At 41.0% G+C, this 14,923-nt stretch overlaps 1 protein-coding gene across 1 annotated transcript; it reads right to left on the bottom strand.

The window, feature by feature from the left end:
- Window positions 1-418: 418 nt before the first annotated feature.
- cnga2b (cyclic nucleotide gated channel subunit alpha 2b) lies at window positions 419-11,760 on the bottom strand. Its single transcript, XM_061899517.1, has 6 exons — window positions 11,404-11,760; window positions 10,043-10,153; window positions 8,775-8,951; window positions 5,627-5,734; window positions 5,127-5,233; window positions 419-1,884 (listed from the first exon to the last, which is right to left on the bottom strand). Exons 1-6 carry the CDS (start codon window positions 11,502-11,504, stop codon window positions 419-421), a joined length of 2,070 nt encoding a protein of 689 aa, XP_061755501.1. The 5' UTR covers window positions 11,505-11,760.
- Between the last annotated feature and the right edge of the window lie 3,163 nt (window positions 11,761-14,923).

Raw genomic sequence — 14,923 nt, 5'->3', positions numbered from 1 at the left:
TGCAGTCAGTACTCATCTGTTCATCTTCTTTAGTTACACTAGAAGTGATCCTCAAGGTTCCATCTAGGTCCTTTCTTTTTTATCAAGTGAGTTAAGTTAAAAAACTTGAGAGGCTCACATTTTTGCAGTAGATTCTTAAAAACAAAAGAGTGCTGTCATCGAGAGGATCTTTGACTGGCTTTTATGCAGAAGGTCCTTAAAAACAGCAGAGCGCTCCTGTAGCTCTGGAAAAATATATTTGCAGAATTTACGTACAAAATAGGATTGATAGTAGAGGAATAATCTGGCCCTCGGTCCTTAGATTTCTGGAAAAATGGCCCCCAAAACAATTGAGTTGAATATCCCTGATACATGGTCAACAAGCTCATATGATTATATCATCACTGTCTGAATCAGTACATGTTAAAAAAAAATGTTTTTACATTGGGCTTTTAAGATTTTTGACTTGCAAGTTATTCCCACGAGGAGAACCATCGAGGTGAACCTCACTGGCTGATTCCGTATCCGCACCAACGTCATGGCTGGCTTCTGTGCCGCAGTCCGTTTGATTCATCTGCCTCTCCAGCAGCGTGATGCGCTGCTTCAACTGCTGCTGAGTGTGCACATACTCGCCGAGAAGACGCGAAAAACGAGTCTGCAGTGTGTCGAGAGAAGACTCCAGCCTTTCCACCTTCTCCTCAGTGTCCTCTTTGTGGAGCTCGCCACTTTCGCCATTCTCATCTAGGAGACCCTCTTTCATCAGGATCTCGCGGCCCCTCTCCTCCAGGACCATCTTGGCGTCTGGATACTCGGTAACGGCCTCCATTAGGTCGTCCTTTGAGAGGCAGAAGAGGTCAGAGTATCCCAAACTGCGAATGTTGGCGGTCCGACGGTTTCCCATCTTACTGCCCTTGATATTCAAAATGCTGATCTCTCCGAAGCAACTCCCGGCCGTGAGGAGGGCGTACTGCGTGATGCCATCATCTCCCACCACGGCGAGCTTGCCTTCTTTTATGATGTACATCTCCTTGCCGATGTCGCCTTTCCTGCAGATGTAGTCTCCTGGACTAAAGACTTGTGGGCGTAACTTGAGCACCAGCTCCACCAACAATCCTGCCTCACAGTCTTGAAAAATACGCACCTTCTTCAAGGTTTCCAAGTGGACGTTGATCGCGATCTCCGCGCGGAGTTTGTTCGGTAAATTCTTCAACACTTCCTGCTCGTCCACGGCTTGCTTGTTGGTCCACAGGTAGTCGAACCACTTGATGACGCGTGTCTCTAGGTCTTTGCTGACTTTGCGGAAGTGCATGTAATGTTTGATGGCGTCAATCCGAGCTTGAAACTCAGCACGGGTTGCGTTCATGTTGGCAATCATTGAACCCACATTCCCCACAATGGTGGCAAAGATCAGCACGCCAACTAAAAAGTCAAAGACCACAAAAACGTACTCTTCATCTCGCACTGGTGCGGGCATCTCTCCAATAGTGGTTAGCGTGAGAGTGGACCAGTACAGACAGTAGACGTAACTCCGAGTGAGAGAGGAATATTCCGGTTTGGAGATGTTCGGGAACACCCAGGTGTCTGAACCAAAGCCTAAAGATTTGGATATAGCGTAGTAGATGCAGGCGTTCCAGTGAATGATCACCAGGATGTAGAGCACCAAGTTGCAGATGCGGAACATATTGGGGTAGTTGGTACGCGTCTCGGTGCGGTCGAAGAATTCGAACATTCGAGGGAAACGCAGCAGACGGTTGAACCTGAGTTGGGGCGTGTGGATGCCGGTGTAAAAGTAGAACAGGTCTGTGGGCAAGATGGACGCTACGTCCAGCTTGAACTGTAACGTGCGCATGTAGCTGTCCCTCAGCTTTGTGTGGTCCTTCACCAGAAGACCTTGTTCTAGGAACCCTGAAACCCAATAACAATGTTGTGATGATGGTTCACATCTCTACTGCTTATCTTGTTCAGGGTTATGACGGGCTGTCGTCTATTCCAGCCACCCACTGGGAGCCCATCATACACAGGGCACATAAAGAAGACATAGTTGCCAATCCAAAATTAAATGCACAGAGATTTTCCAGTACTGCCAGTCGCTACCTTACCCGATTTAGGTATCACTGGGATAGGCTCCAGCCACACCCGCAACCCCGAGAGGCACAAGTGGTAGAAAATGGATGCAATGTGCATAATTACAATGAAATATTTTTTTCAAGTTACAGCACTTTTAAGGGATACAGGAGTGTGACTCGCACATTATCGTCTCAATTTAAATTCCCGTCTCTCTACTGTCATTGCACAGAATGAAGCATGTTGGTGCAACTGAAGTCTAAGAAGTGGATTTTTCTTAAATGTAAATTTTTCAAACAAACCAGTTCACTCAAACTTATTAAAAAAAATAGACTTTGCAATTGGCAGTATTGTTAATTGAGAAAAAAGATTGATAACTTTGTTTAATTTTCGTTCAAGTTTCTTTCGTCGTAACTGTATTCTTGAGACAGTATATAATGTTTATTTTGAAAGTAACGTCCTTCCATGTGGTGGTGGGGGGCTGGAGCCTATCCCAGCTGCACTTGGACGGCAGGGTTCACCCTCAACAAGTCGTCACATTATCGCAAAGCCAATGTTTTATATTTAATTGTTATTGAAATCAATATTAATAAAACAAATGGAACCATGGTAACATTAACAGAGTGCAGGAAAATAACAGCCGTACAATAAGTTGACAGGAAGTGACGATGCGTGGCTCGATTGTGACTTCTAGTTCTAATCGTGTAGCTACAGGGATGTCAGTAAAAATATATAATTTTCCAGAAGTCTTCCACTGAATCCGAAAGAGTTGGCAAGTCTGAGCGTGCGTGTGAAAACCAAGGTTTCTGAGCATGCCTTGTTGTCTTTAAAATAACAACTTTTGACTGTATTGTCGTGCATTTTAATGTTATTTTCTGTAGTGTTTTCTCCTAGCCTGTTTGGTACACTGGGCAAGAACCCCCTCTGTTTTATAATCATTACACAAATGATCAAGGACTTATGTTGACGGTGGCTATGTTTTTTCCATTAAACTTGCTGGAATGTTACACACATGTGCTTGTCACCCCTCTAGAGTTACAGTTATCGTCAAGGTTTGAACCCAGCCGTGATCGCAATGCATACTTGGAAATCGGCGATGCTTACAACAATCTTAGTTTAAGGGGAACATTATCACCATTTCAGACGGGTTAAAACCAATAAAAATCAGTTCCCAGTGGCTTATTTAATTTTTCGAAGTTTTTTTCAAAATTTTACCCATCATGGAATATCCTGAAAAAAGGCTTTAAAGTGCCTGATTTTGGCTATCTTTAAATCCATCGTCCATTTTCCTGTGACGTCATTTAGTGATGCCAACATGGCGGATAGCACAGCAAGATATGGCGACGTTAACTCGGATTCAGACTCAGATTTCAGCGGTTTAAGCGATTCAACAGATTACGCATGTATTGAAACGGATGGTTGGAGTATGGAGGCAGACAGCGAAAACGAAATTGAAGAAGAAACTGAAGCTATTGAGCGGTTAGCTATTGAAGCTATTCGGTGATCGCCTTCTAACCAACGATTGAGTGTCGCAGGGTATCCATACATCTCTGTGCCATGTCTGTCGTAGCATCGCAGGTAAAATGTGCAGGAGCAACTTAAATCTGTCGATTGGTAAGTGTTTGTTTGGCATTAAATGTGGGTGGAGTGAAAGGCTGGATGCAAATATATCTACAAATATACATACAGCGTGCTTAAATAGCCTCTTAGCATCGATTAGTTGGTAGTCATGCTGCGACCAAATATGTCTGATTAGCACATAAGTCAATAACATCAACAAAACTCACCTTTGTGATTTCGTTGACTTTATGGTTGGAAATGCATCTGCTTTGAGTGTTGCAGGGTATCCATACATCTCTGTGCCATGTCTGTCGTAGCATCGCCGGTAAAATGTGCAGACGAGGGACTTTCGGATTTTTTGACCACTGGTGTACTTGAATCCGTCGATTGGCAAGTGTTTGTTTGACATTAAATGTGGGTGGAGTGAAAGGCTGGATGCAAATAAACTACAAATGTACATACAGCTAGCCTAAATAGCATGTTAGCATCGATTAGCTGGCAGTCATGCCGCGACCAAATATGTCTGATTAACACATAAGTCAATAACATCAACAAAACTCACCTTTGTGATTTCGTTGACTTTATCGTTGGAATTGCATCTGCTTTGAGTGTCGCAGGGTATCCATACATCTCTGTGCCATGTCTGTCGGTAAAATGTGCAGACGAGGGACTTTCGCATCTTTTCGACACTGGTGCAACTTGAATCCGTCGATTGGTAAGTGTTTGTTTGGCATTAAATGTGGGTGGAGGAAAAAGCTGGATGCAAATATAGCTACAAATGAGGCATAACGATGCAATATATATATATAGCTAGCCTAAATAGCATGTTAGCATCGATTAGCATGCCGTATTAATCGATGCACACTCCACGTAAGTCAACTTGAATCCGTCCCTGATCGTGTTGTTACACCCTCCGACAACACACCGGCGAGGCATGATGTCTCCAAGGTACGGAAAACAGTCGAAAAAACGGAAAATAACAGAGCTGATTTGACTTGTGTGTGTAATGGCGGATTGACTACCTAGGTGACGTCACGTGACGTCATCGCCCCGAGAGCGAATAATAGAAAGGCGTTTAATTAGCCAAAATTCACCCATTTAGAGTTCGGAAATCGGTTAAAAAAATATATGGTCCTTTTTCTGCAACATCAAGGTATATATTGACGCTTACATAGGTCCGATGATAATGTTCCCCTTTAAAAGTCAAAATGATTTCTCTGAGAGAAGGGAGGGCACTGATGTGATGTTGCATTTTTTTTTCTCCTGATCTTTCAGGATTGGCCTATAAAGTCCCAAAGACCGACTGTTTGATGGCAATCGGCAGGTTGGTGGCCCTTGCCTTAGAGTTACATCGGGAGTTTTATACATCGCGTTGAGCTGTGTGAGAACACTTCACTGTTCACTCAACACGGACGCCATAATTTCATCAAAGCTCACGTTTATGCCCTCTGGGCATGTGTGTAAATATTGCAAACAGCCCCTTTAATAACCGCATTAGAAAGTGTGTTGTAAAAACATGTCACCTGTGCGAAGTCGTACACACGTGTCCATGATGTACACCGTGTCGCAGATGTAGTCCAGCACCAGCCAGCAGATGTAATTGGTCACCTGTAATCTATCAAAACACGCCCTGTGAGTAAAAAAGACAAAGACTAATTAAGTGATAGAGGTGGGTGATTAATTCGATACCATGTAAATACAGCGCCAGTATCGTCGATACTTTTCACTTGGACATTATTCAAGATCTTTGAATGACCTCGTGATTTTTTTCACCCATCTATCAATCAATCAATCAAAGTTTATTTGCATAGCTCTTAATCACAAGTGCCTCAAAGGGACACACTTATTATTACATTTTTTCTAAACATAACTATGTGTAAATCATGCTGGTCCGGTTTTCACCTGGGAAATATATACCACATTACTGGTATCAATAATATAAATATTTCGCATAATATGCCCGTCGCCCACCCCCATGGATTTATTTAACCACTGAGGTGGGACATGACGTGTCTGTTATTACCTTGCAACAACAAGGAACCAGTTGTAGAGCACGGCTGCGGCTATGACAAACAACCAGCGATAGTACGCATCATCAGATGGGGAAACCACAAAAACATCCCAATTGTTCCTGAAAGCATCAAAACATTAGGAGTTAGCTGGGCGTAAAGTGTCATTCCGCCAAATCATTGCCACTTGCGTCCCCAGGAAATAAGGTAGAAAAATGCACTGTAAAATTTACCGTGAAGTAAAAAACATATTTTATAAAGCTAAGTTTCCTGCACATTGATCCAATTGCATTTTTAATAAATGCATTTTTAAAAGATAATATTTTTGTTTAAAACATCATTAAACGACCTCGAATAAAGGGAACATGTGTCACATTTGACTAAAATTAGTATCTACCATATAATATATTCATTCTAATCCTACTGGAATGTTATACTTTTTTATACATTTCGGTTAGGTTACTCCTTATTTTAATGATTATCATCCTTAATTCACATTTAAGTCTTGTGCTTGGGTTTTTGCTCAGTCCTGTTACCCTAATACATTTGCCCCCACAACCTTGTATATTTCTGTATATTCAATATTTTAATTATGGCAGACTGTCCTGTTACTTACATTTTTTAAATATCATTTGCTTATTTGTTCAATCACTGTAATGTGTTTAGTGTCAACAATCCATTAGCATTTACAGTGGGGCAGAACACAGTAAACAGTAGGTCTGGTGTTCTTGGGGTGCAACTCAGTATTCTTCTTCCTCCAAACACAACGAGTTGAGTTTATACCAAAAAGTTCTATTTTGGTTTCATCTGACCACATGACATTCTCCCAATCTTCTACTGTATCATCCATGCATCCATTTTGGTATAAACTCAACTCGTCGTGTTTGGAGGAAGAAGAATACTGCGTTGCATCCCAAGAACACCACACCTACTGGGAAGCATGGGGGTGGAAACATCATGCTTTGGGGCTGTTTTTCTGCTAAGGGGACAGGACGATTGATCCGTGTTAAGGAAAGAATGAAAGGGGCCATGTATCGTGAGATTTTGAGCCAAAACCTTCCATCAGGGAGAGCTTTGAATGGTTGACCAAATACTTATTTTCCACCATAATTTACAAATAAATTCTTTCAAATTCCTACAATGTAAATTCCTGGATTTTTTTTTCACATTCTGTCTCTCAGAGTTGAAGTGTACCTATGATGAAAATTACAGACCCCGTCATCATTTTAAGTGGGAGAACTTGCACAATCGGTGGCTGACCAAATACTTTTTTGCCCCACTGTATGCCATGTGATTATTATATTTCATGTTTTACCAATTCAAAACTAAAAATTCACCGCTGTTACTTTCAGCCCTGTTACTTAAATTAGTCATCTTTATCTTAGAATCCTTCTAAAAAATATAAAATAATGTTGCCTGAGATAGGCCAGTATACATTATTGATGAGTAGTGATGATTAATAAATGATTTACAGTGTTTCAAAATGTGTATTACCACATTTAGAGTTGAAAAAAAGACAGATATGTAAGTTTAACTTGGAAAAAGTTACAATGAGCAAATGGCACTGTTTTGGTCCAATACATCTTAAAACCACTGTGTTTTAAGGCTTTCCTTGTTTCTTTTTTCTTGTTTTTTTTAATGTACAGTCATGGTAGAGTATTTAAGTTGTATTGTTTTACACAACACACAGTTCCAAAGAAATGTATTGTTATTTTCTATATACAAATCAAAATGGCACTGGGTCACTTGTATTAGAAACTAGTTTAACACTTTTATTTAGATATAATTCTACAACTCTTACAAAAAATACCAAGCTTATGCTAACAATGCTAAGCCCCTATGTGCTAAACCCTGTTGAAATAGCAGAAATATTCATTGTTATATTTTTTTGTCATATCCTGAAATACAATAGTTTTAGTGATTGTACATCTACTACATACAACTCTAAATAGTATTGTTAGCACTGATGCTAGCGCTAGCGCAACACGAAAGCTGTCATGGCACCAATTTAGTTTATTTAACGTCCCAATGGAAATGAAAGATATAGTTTCATTGTGAAACTTAAAAGTTAACAGATAATTAGCTCAAAATGATGTTTTAAAACACAGGGATTGTATTTACTTTTATGACAGAAAACTGCAAAACATGTAGGCTACTTTAACAGAATGTAAATATTGTCATATGTTTTACATTTATATATATATATATATATATATATATATATATATATATATATATATATATATATATATATATATATATATATATTTTCCACCGCCAAAAACAAGCACCTGGGGATAGGTTGATTGGCAACACTAAATTGGCCCTAGTGGGTGAATGTTGTCTGTCGCTGAGATAAGCTCCAGGGACCCCGAACGGGACAAGCGGTAGAAAATGGATGGATGAATGGATATATTGTAGCGTCCCGAAAGAGTTGTGTTGCAGGGAATTCTGGGGATGTGCTCTGTTGTGTTTAGTTTTTTGGTGTGTTGTGGTTCAAATATTCTCCCGAAATGTGTTTGTCATTGTTATTTAGTGTGGTCTCACTATATGGCGCATGTTTATCACAGTGTTTGCGTTGTTGGGAGAGTTGCCGTGCCAGCAATCTGAGGGTTACTGGTCCGATCCCCACCTTCTACCATCACGTCCGTTGTGTCCTTGAGCAAGACACTTCACCCTTGCTCCTGATAGGTCCTGGTTAGCGCCTTGCATGGCAGCTCCCGCCATCAGTGTGTGAATGTGTGTGTGAATGGGTGAATGTGGAAATACTGTCAAAGCGCTTTGGGCTCCTTGGTAGAAAAGCACTATACAAGTACAACCATTTACCATTTACCATTTGTTTATACTGCCACCCTTAGTGTGACATTTATGCCTGTTGACTAAGAATGTCATTCATTCACTTATATACCAGATTGTGGTCAAAATTAAAATGACCATTAAAAAGAACTAAGATCATTTCGTGTGACAGCTTTTCATGATATTTTCAACTAAAGACCATTATTACCCAGTCTAACGCTACAGTATATTAAGGTGAAAACTGATCTATTGTTTTAATTCACTTTATTTCCTCGACAGGACTGGAGCAGCCCAGCTAAAGGTTTTATTTACCTTTTCATCCTCTGATGTGAAACATATGTTGAAGTGCTTTGCTGTGGTACATACCTAAAAGTTCCTTTGGCATTGTTGCCGTTGGCGTCTGTTTGTGTGTTGCTTGCACGACTGGGTGCATTTCTCAGTTCAGGGCCTCTGAAGCGCTCCAGAAAGGAGTCCGGTCTCTCCTGCTCCTGGACCAAACTCCTGTGAGCCCATTCCCTCAGTCTCACCACAATGCTCACCAGTCTAACATACACCAACAAAGTAGGACTATTATACCCATTCGAATATTGTTAAAACATTTGCATTTTTCATTTTCACAAAAGAAAATATTTTTCGTGGACATGTCGAATGTTGTCTGTCTATCTGTGTTGGCCCTTTGATAAGCTGTCGACTTGTCCAGGGTGTACCCCGCCTTCTGCCCGAATGCAGCTGAGATAGGCTCCAGCACCCCCCGCGACCCCGAACGGGACAAGCGGTAGAAAATGGATGGATGGATGGATGGATGTCCACTTAAACCATCTAGATGTCTTTAGTGTCTTGTTTGTTATTCACCATTCAGAAATGTTCCAAAGTTGTCACGGCCCGGGCACACTCCAATACGCATTTATCTGTGCGCTGCGCTACTCCGGCGGCAGCAGGCGGCTGCATTCAATAGCTAATCAGTCAGCACTCAACACACCTGCCGCTGATGAGCTCCTTGGGCTTCTTAAGCCAGTTCAAACCTGCGATCCAGGCCAGAACATAGCGACCTGTTTCAGTACAGTAAGCCGTAAATCTCTAGCTCTATGCACACTTTCTCTCTCTGTGTTTCTCCCCCTCCGTGTTCATTTGTCTCGTATCCCTTGTCGTCATCCAGCAGCGTTCCACCGTTCCCGCGTCACAAGCTGTGTGTCTCGTCTCCCCGTGTTACCTTTGGTTCCCTACCTGCCTCTTGGATCTTGACCTCCCGCCTGGACACGGACCTCCGAGCGCGTCTTGCCCCCCTTTGACTTCAGCACCTTGCTCAACACTCCTGGTAACACTCAACCGCTAATCACTATACATAGTCACACACACTCCATACTCTATGTAAATATAATAAATAGTGCTAAACTACGTCCTGCATTCTTTGCCATCTTCTTCCCTTGTACCGCAACAAAAGTCTTAATAGGTAACCACAGCATTATTGTCTTTTAAATCCACAGCAGTCTTGTTGACATAAAAACATAATTAGCCGTACAGATGCAATTTGCAACTTTTTCAAAGATTAAAAAAATGTTGTAGTCTGTTAATCTAGAGAAACTACCGTGGTTGTTTTTTGTTCATCTTCTATGGTTTTGTTCGTGTAGTGTTACCTGGAGACGGCTCCGGTCCTTTGAAAGGAATTCCTGGAATTGCAGCCATGAGGGTCAAGAGCAGCAACCCTTTGAAGCTCCGAGGATGTGTCATCGCACACCGATGGAACCCTGAAAGGCAGGTTGGAAAGCAAAACGCGCTGAAATCTAGCATGTGCAAATATGGCTGAATATTCACGACTGAGATCGACTTTCAATCTGTCGTCATTTCAAAACAATGACTTCAACAGGTATCAGTTATATCCGTTCATCTGTAATATATCTGTTCATTTATTAATCTGTTAGGTGTTTAAAAAACTTGTTTTAACTGATCTTGGTATTAAAAGTAATAAACAGTTTGGCTGTTACTGTACAAGTTCAAATGTAAATATTCGCGTGTCAAACAGGGGAGTTACACTCTCACTTATTGAGGGCCACATCGCTATTATAGCTGCTATTAGAGGGCCGTATGAAACAGTGAATATATAGGAATATAAACGTGTAATAGCCTCGTTACATAAATTACATGACATGCCAAGTAAAATAATGTGCGGACAACATAAAATTATGTGACGAGCCAGATAAAAAGATGTGGTAGGCGTTGTTAAATTATTTGGCCGACCACATAAAATAACACGGCGAAACACATACAATGTCATGCAGGCTACATAGAAGAATTTGAAAGACTACATAAAATGGCATGGCGGGCCACCATCAGTGATATGGCGGGCCAGTAAAATGATATGGCGGAACACATAAAATTGTGTGGCAGGCCACATTAAATGATATGATGAGCGACGTTAAATGAAGTGGCGGGCCATATAAAATGACATAGCGGAACACATAAAAAGGCATGGCGGCTCACATAGAAATATTTGGAAAACAACATAAAATGATGTGGCGGGCCTCAATAAATGTGATGGGCCAGTAAAATGACATCGTGAAACACATAAAAGGGCCTGGCGGGCCACATAAAATGATGTGGTGGGCGACATAAAAAAGATCAAATGGCGTGGCAGGTCACATAGAAGAATCAGGAAGACAACATAAAATGACAAGGCGGGCCACACTAAATGATGTGGCCGTAACTACCATTGAGGACGCCAAGGTCATGTCCTCTGTATTTTTTTTTAGGTGACAAAGGGTCATCATCACACTTTCACTGGCACACCTAAAACACAATTTAATAGATGCTTGTTTTGTCACACAAAGTTTGGTTGCATTCCAAGTTGCATGACTTTTGGTGCATTTCACAAACAATAAATCCTGCATTTGGAAGAAAATCTAGAATTTGTGCCAGTTTAGAAGCTTCCAATCAGACCGCCCCCCCCCAAAAAAAATAACAATGACACAAATGTCTAATACGTATTTGTTCTTCTCACCTGCTTAGAATACTCTCGGTTCTTTCGATCTCCTCCTCCAAACTGGTCTTGACTGACAGGTTGTGGGGTGAGCGACCTCTTTCAGCTGTGTGGCCTGTCATCCTCAGACTTGATGAGGCGCACACACGCACACGCACACACACACACACACACACACACACACACACACACACACACACACGCACACACACACGCACACACACTGAGTGAAAAATGTTCCTTGTGATGTCAAAGGAGGAGAGGTAATATGTTGAATATGTCAGATTCCATTCGGGGGACAAAGCAATGTCTACCACAGTCACTTCTCAAACTGGTTACCATGGTGACCAAGGAGAAACACTGAAAACATGAATTATTTAAATCACATGGAAAAAAAGAAAAGTGGAAACAAAACAGCAGCTCACGTCTTGTGAGGCGGGAGCAGTCAGCTTCAGAGTTTACCAGAGCGGACTGACGGGTGTTAAAGGATTGTTACCACCGTGTGACTAATTGGAGCATCATTAATGAAAACACACACTGTCGTCTTGAAGCTCTGTGGCTCCGAGAGCAAATCAGCTGCTCTCCCTCGGGTGCTGTGTCACTTTGGTAACCACTTTTCTGCGTATACTCCAGTCAGTGTGTGAGCATGACAAGTCTGTCACACACACTGTACTGTATATACAGTATCCTCACTGCCATGAGACAAACATAAACAAACTATCTGCAATAACCAAGCTATAACTTGAATCTGTGGGTCGCAAGTCATAAAACAATCACATCATTTCAAATTAAAAAGGAAGGTAGAATAGTACATTTTTAACTAACATAAAATAAATTCAACTGAATAAAAACTTAGTTCACAGTAACCAATTACTTCTGAATTCTGCATTTTTGGGGATGTGTTATTATTATCATGATGATTGTATTGTACCGTATGCCGATTGTATTGTACCGTATGTCCCGGCAAGAAATCTGCGTTCAAAAGACTCCGGCTTATTAGTGATTCCTAGAGCTCAAAAAAAGTCTGCGGGCTATAGAGCGTTTTCCGTTCGGGCTCCAGTACTCTGGAATGCCCTCCCGGTAACAGTTCGAGATGCTACCTCAGTAGAAGCATTTAAGTCTCATCTTAAAACTCATTTGTATACTCTAGCCTTTAAATAGACCTCCTTTTTAGACCAGTTGATCTGCCGCTTCTTTTCTTTCTCCTATGTCCCCCCCTCCCTTGTGGAGGGGGTCCGGTCCGATGACCATGGATGAAGTACTGACTGTCCAGAGTCGAGACTCAGGATGGACCGCTCGTCGGGACCCAGGATGGACCGCTCGCCTGTATCGGTTGGGGACATCTCTACGCTGCTGATCCGCTTCAGATGGTTTCCTGTGGACGGGACTCTCGCTGCTGTCTTGGAGCCACTATGGATTGAACTTTCACAGTATCATGTTGGACCCGCTCGACATCCATTGCTTTCGGTCCCCTAGAGGGGGGGGGTTGCCCACATCTGAGGTCCTCTCCAAGGTTTCTCATAGTCAGCATTGTCGCTGGCGTCCCACTGAATGTGAATTCTCCCTGCCCACTGGGTGTGAGTTTTCCTTGCCCTTTTGTGGGTTCTTCCGAGGATGTTGTAGTCGTAATGATTTGTGCAGTCCTTTGAGACATTTGTGATTTGGGGCTATATAAATAAACATTGATTGATTGATTGATTGATTGATTGATTGATTATGATGATGATGATGATGATGATGATGATTATCATCATATGATTTACTATGAATTGGAAAAGAGGTAACAACAAATAAGCTCTGCTTCTTCCTACTCCTTTTTTGGAAATGTTGAAATGAGCACCCGGAATAATGTCATTATGTATGCATGTTTGACCAACATCATTATTATTAACCATAACTGAATAGCTGAATAACTAAATATTATTATTATTATCATTGATAATAATAATATAATTGTTGGTTGTTTCTGTCATTATTATTGTTATCTTCATTTTATTATTTTAGATGTTTTATACTTTTTAAACAATAATAATATTGTTAATAAGAATATTTGTGGTTTTTAATTCATTATTTTTGTTTTAATGCAAAAAATTCAATAATATTATTATTAAAGAATGTTTTTATTACATAAAAATGATAATAGTATTAAATTGTAATAATAATTACTATTTAGTTTAATAACAATTATATTACAGGTTTTAATTTCCTGTCCTGTTCCAGTGAGAATCAAAACAATAGTTTTAACTACTAATATAATATCAGATAATTGTCAATATTTCGCAAACTAAATATTCATTCACATTTTTGTAAAAGTAGAAGACAAAACAATATTGCACATAAGATGTATGTAAAGAAACAGATTAGGTATTTTTACATGCAGAAATCACCCGAAAAAAACAAACCACACCCCTATTATTAAAACATAACCAGAGGAATAAAATATAATCATGAAACTATTTAGGCCAAATGTCTGAAATGAACACATCCCAACATAGTAGTTCCTACCTTTTATTGACTTGCTGTTAGTCCAATAAGTAACATCTCCATGGTGACTTCACACAGGCACACTCCATCAAGCAGTCCATACTGGCTGGAGTGAAACTATACAACTCCCAAATTCTATCAAATAACTCCAATTGCATCTCCTGCAACATTAGCGCTCCTCCTGCTCATCCTCTTCAGGAGTTCCACCTGATGCGTGGGGGCAGGAAGGATAAGAGGTGCAGCATAACATGTACATGAAGGGTGGGGAGGTGGCTAAAAAGGTGGCGAGAGAGCAGGTTTAGACGGTGTAGGAACACCATCGTGTCTCTTTGTGCTCTGTTTCGGGGCGACTTACTTCGTAAATGTCCGAATCTGGACATTTAAGTTTTAATCTCAGCTGAAACATTTTAGATTGTGCACGTTTCTGACCTGTGTGAGATTTGTCTTACACATCCCAAATATATGTTAGGTTATTTGGAGACGCTAATAAATTATTCATAGGTGTTTAAATGTGAATAATGGTTTTATGGGCCAAGCTGTTACGGTGTGTACAGGGGAAAAAGACGCCACAGACAGCAGGGACGTCGTTTAACTCTATATTTATTTACATACAATAATATGAAGTGTGAAGTAACCAAAATAGGTGTATGGTGTGCGACTATGTGTGGGAATTAAATGTTAAGTGTTACCAGTAGTGTTGAGCAAGAGACAGAAGTCCAAAAAGGGCCAAGGCTTGCTTGGAGGTCTGTGAGCAGGCAGGGAATCTGGGGCAATAGAGTGTTGTCAAAGTCTGTGTCCAAGCAGGAAGTTAAGATCCAAAAGAGGCAGCCAGAGAACCAGAAGGGAACAAAGGGAGACGAGACACACAGCTCGTAATGTAGGAATGTAGGTAGGCTGCTGGAAGACGACAAGTGGGACACAAGACCAATCAACACGGAGGGGGAGAAACACAGAGAGACAGTATGCATATAGTTTGTAGAATTTCGGCTTACTGTACAGGAACAGGTAGCTACGTTCTGGCCCCGGATAGCAGGTTGTGTTGGCTTAAGGAGGCGGG

The sequence above is a fragment of the Nerophis ophidion genome, linkage group LG04 (assembly GCF_033978795.1).
Source record: "Nerophis ophidion isolate RoL-2023_Sa linkage group LG04, RoL_Noph_v1.0, whole genome shotgun sequence".
In the NCBI taxonomy this organism is placed as follows: Eukaryota; Metazoa; Chordata; class Actinopteri; order Syngnathiformes; family Syngnathidae; genus Nerophis; species Nerophis ophidion.
Note: the sequence above shows the minus strand (reverse complement) of the source record. Positions and strands in the feature narration are given on the sequence as shown.

Bases quoted from the DNA above. Each gene is read 5' to 3' on its own strand.
- cnga2b (XM_061899517.1), bottom strand. From the start codon at position 11,504: ATGACAGGCCACACAGCTGAAAGAGGTCGCTCACCCCACAACCTGTCA. The intron at 8,952-10,042 runs GTAACACTACAC...GGTGTATGTTAG, and splicing joins AGGACCGGAGCCGTCTCCAG to ACTGGTGAGCATTGTGGTGA. The intron at 5,735-8,774 runs GTATGTACCACA...TGATGCTTTCAG, and splicing joins AATGCCAAAGGAACTTTTAG to GAACAATTGGGATGTTTTTG.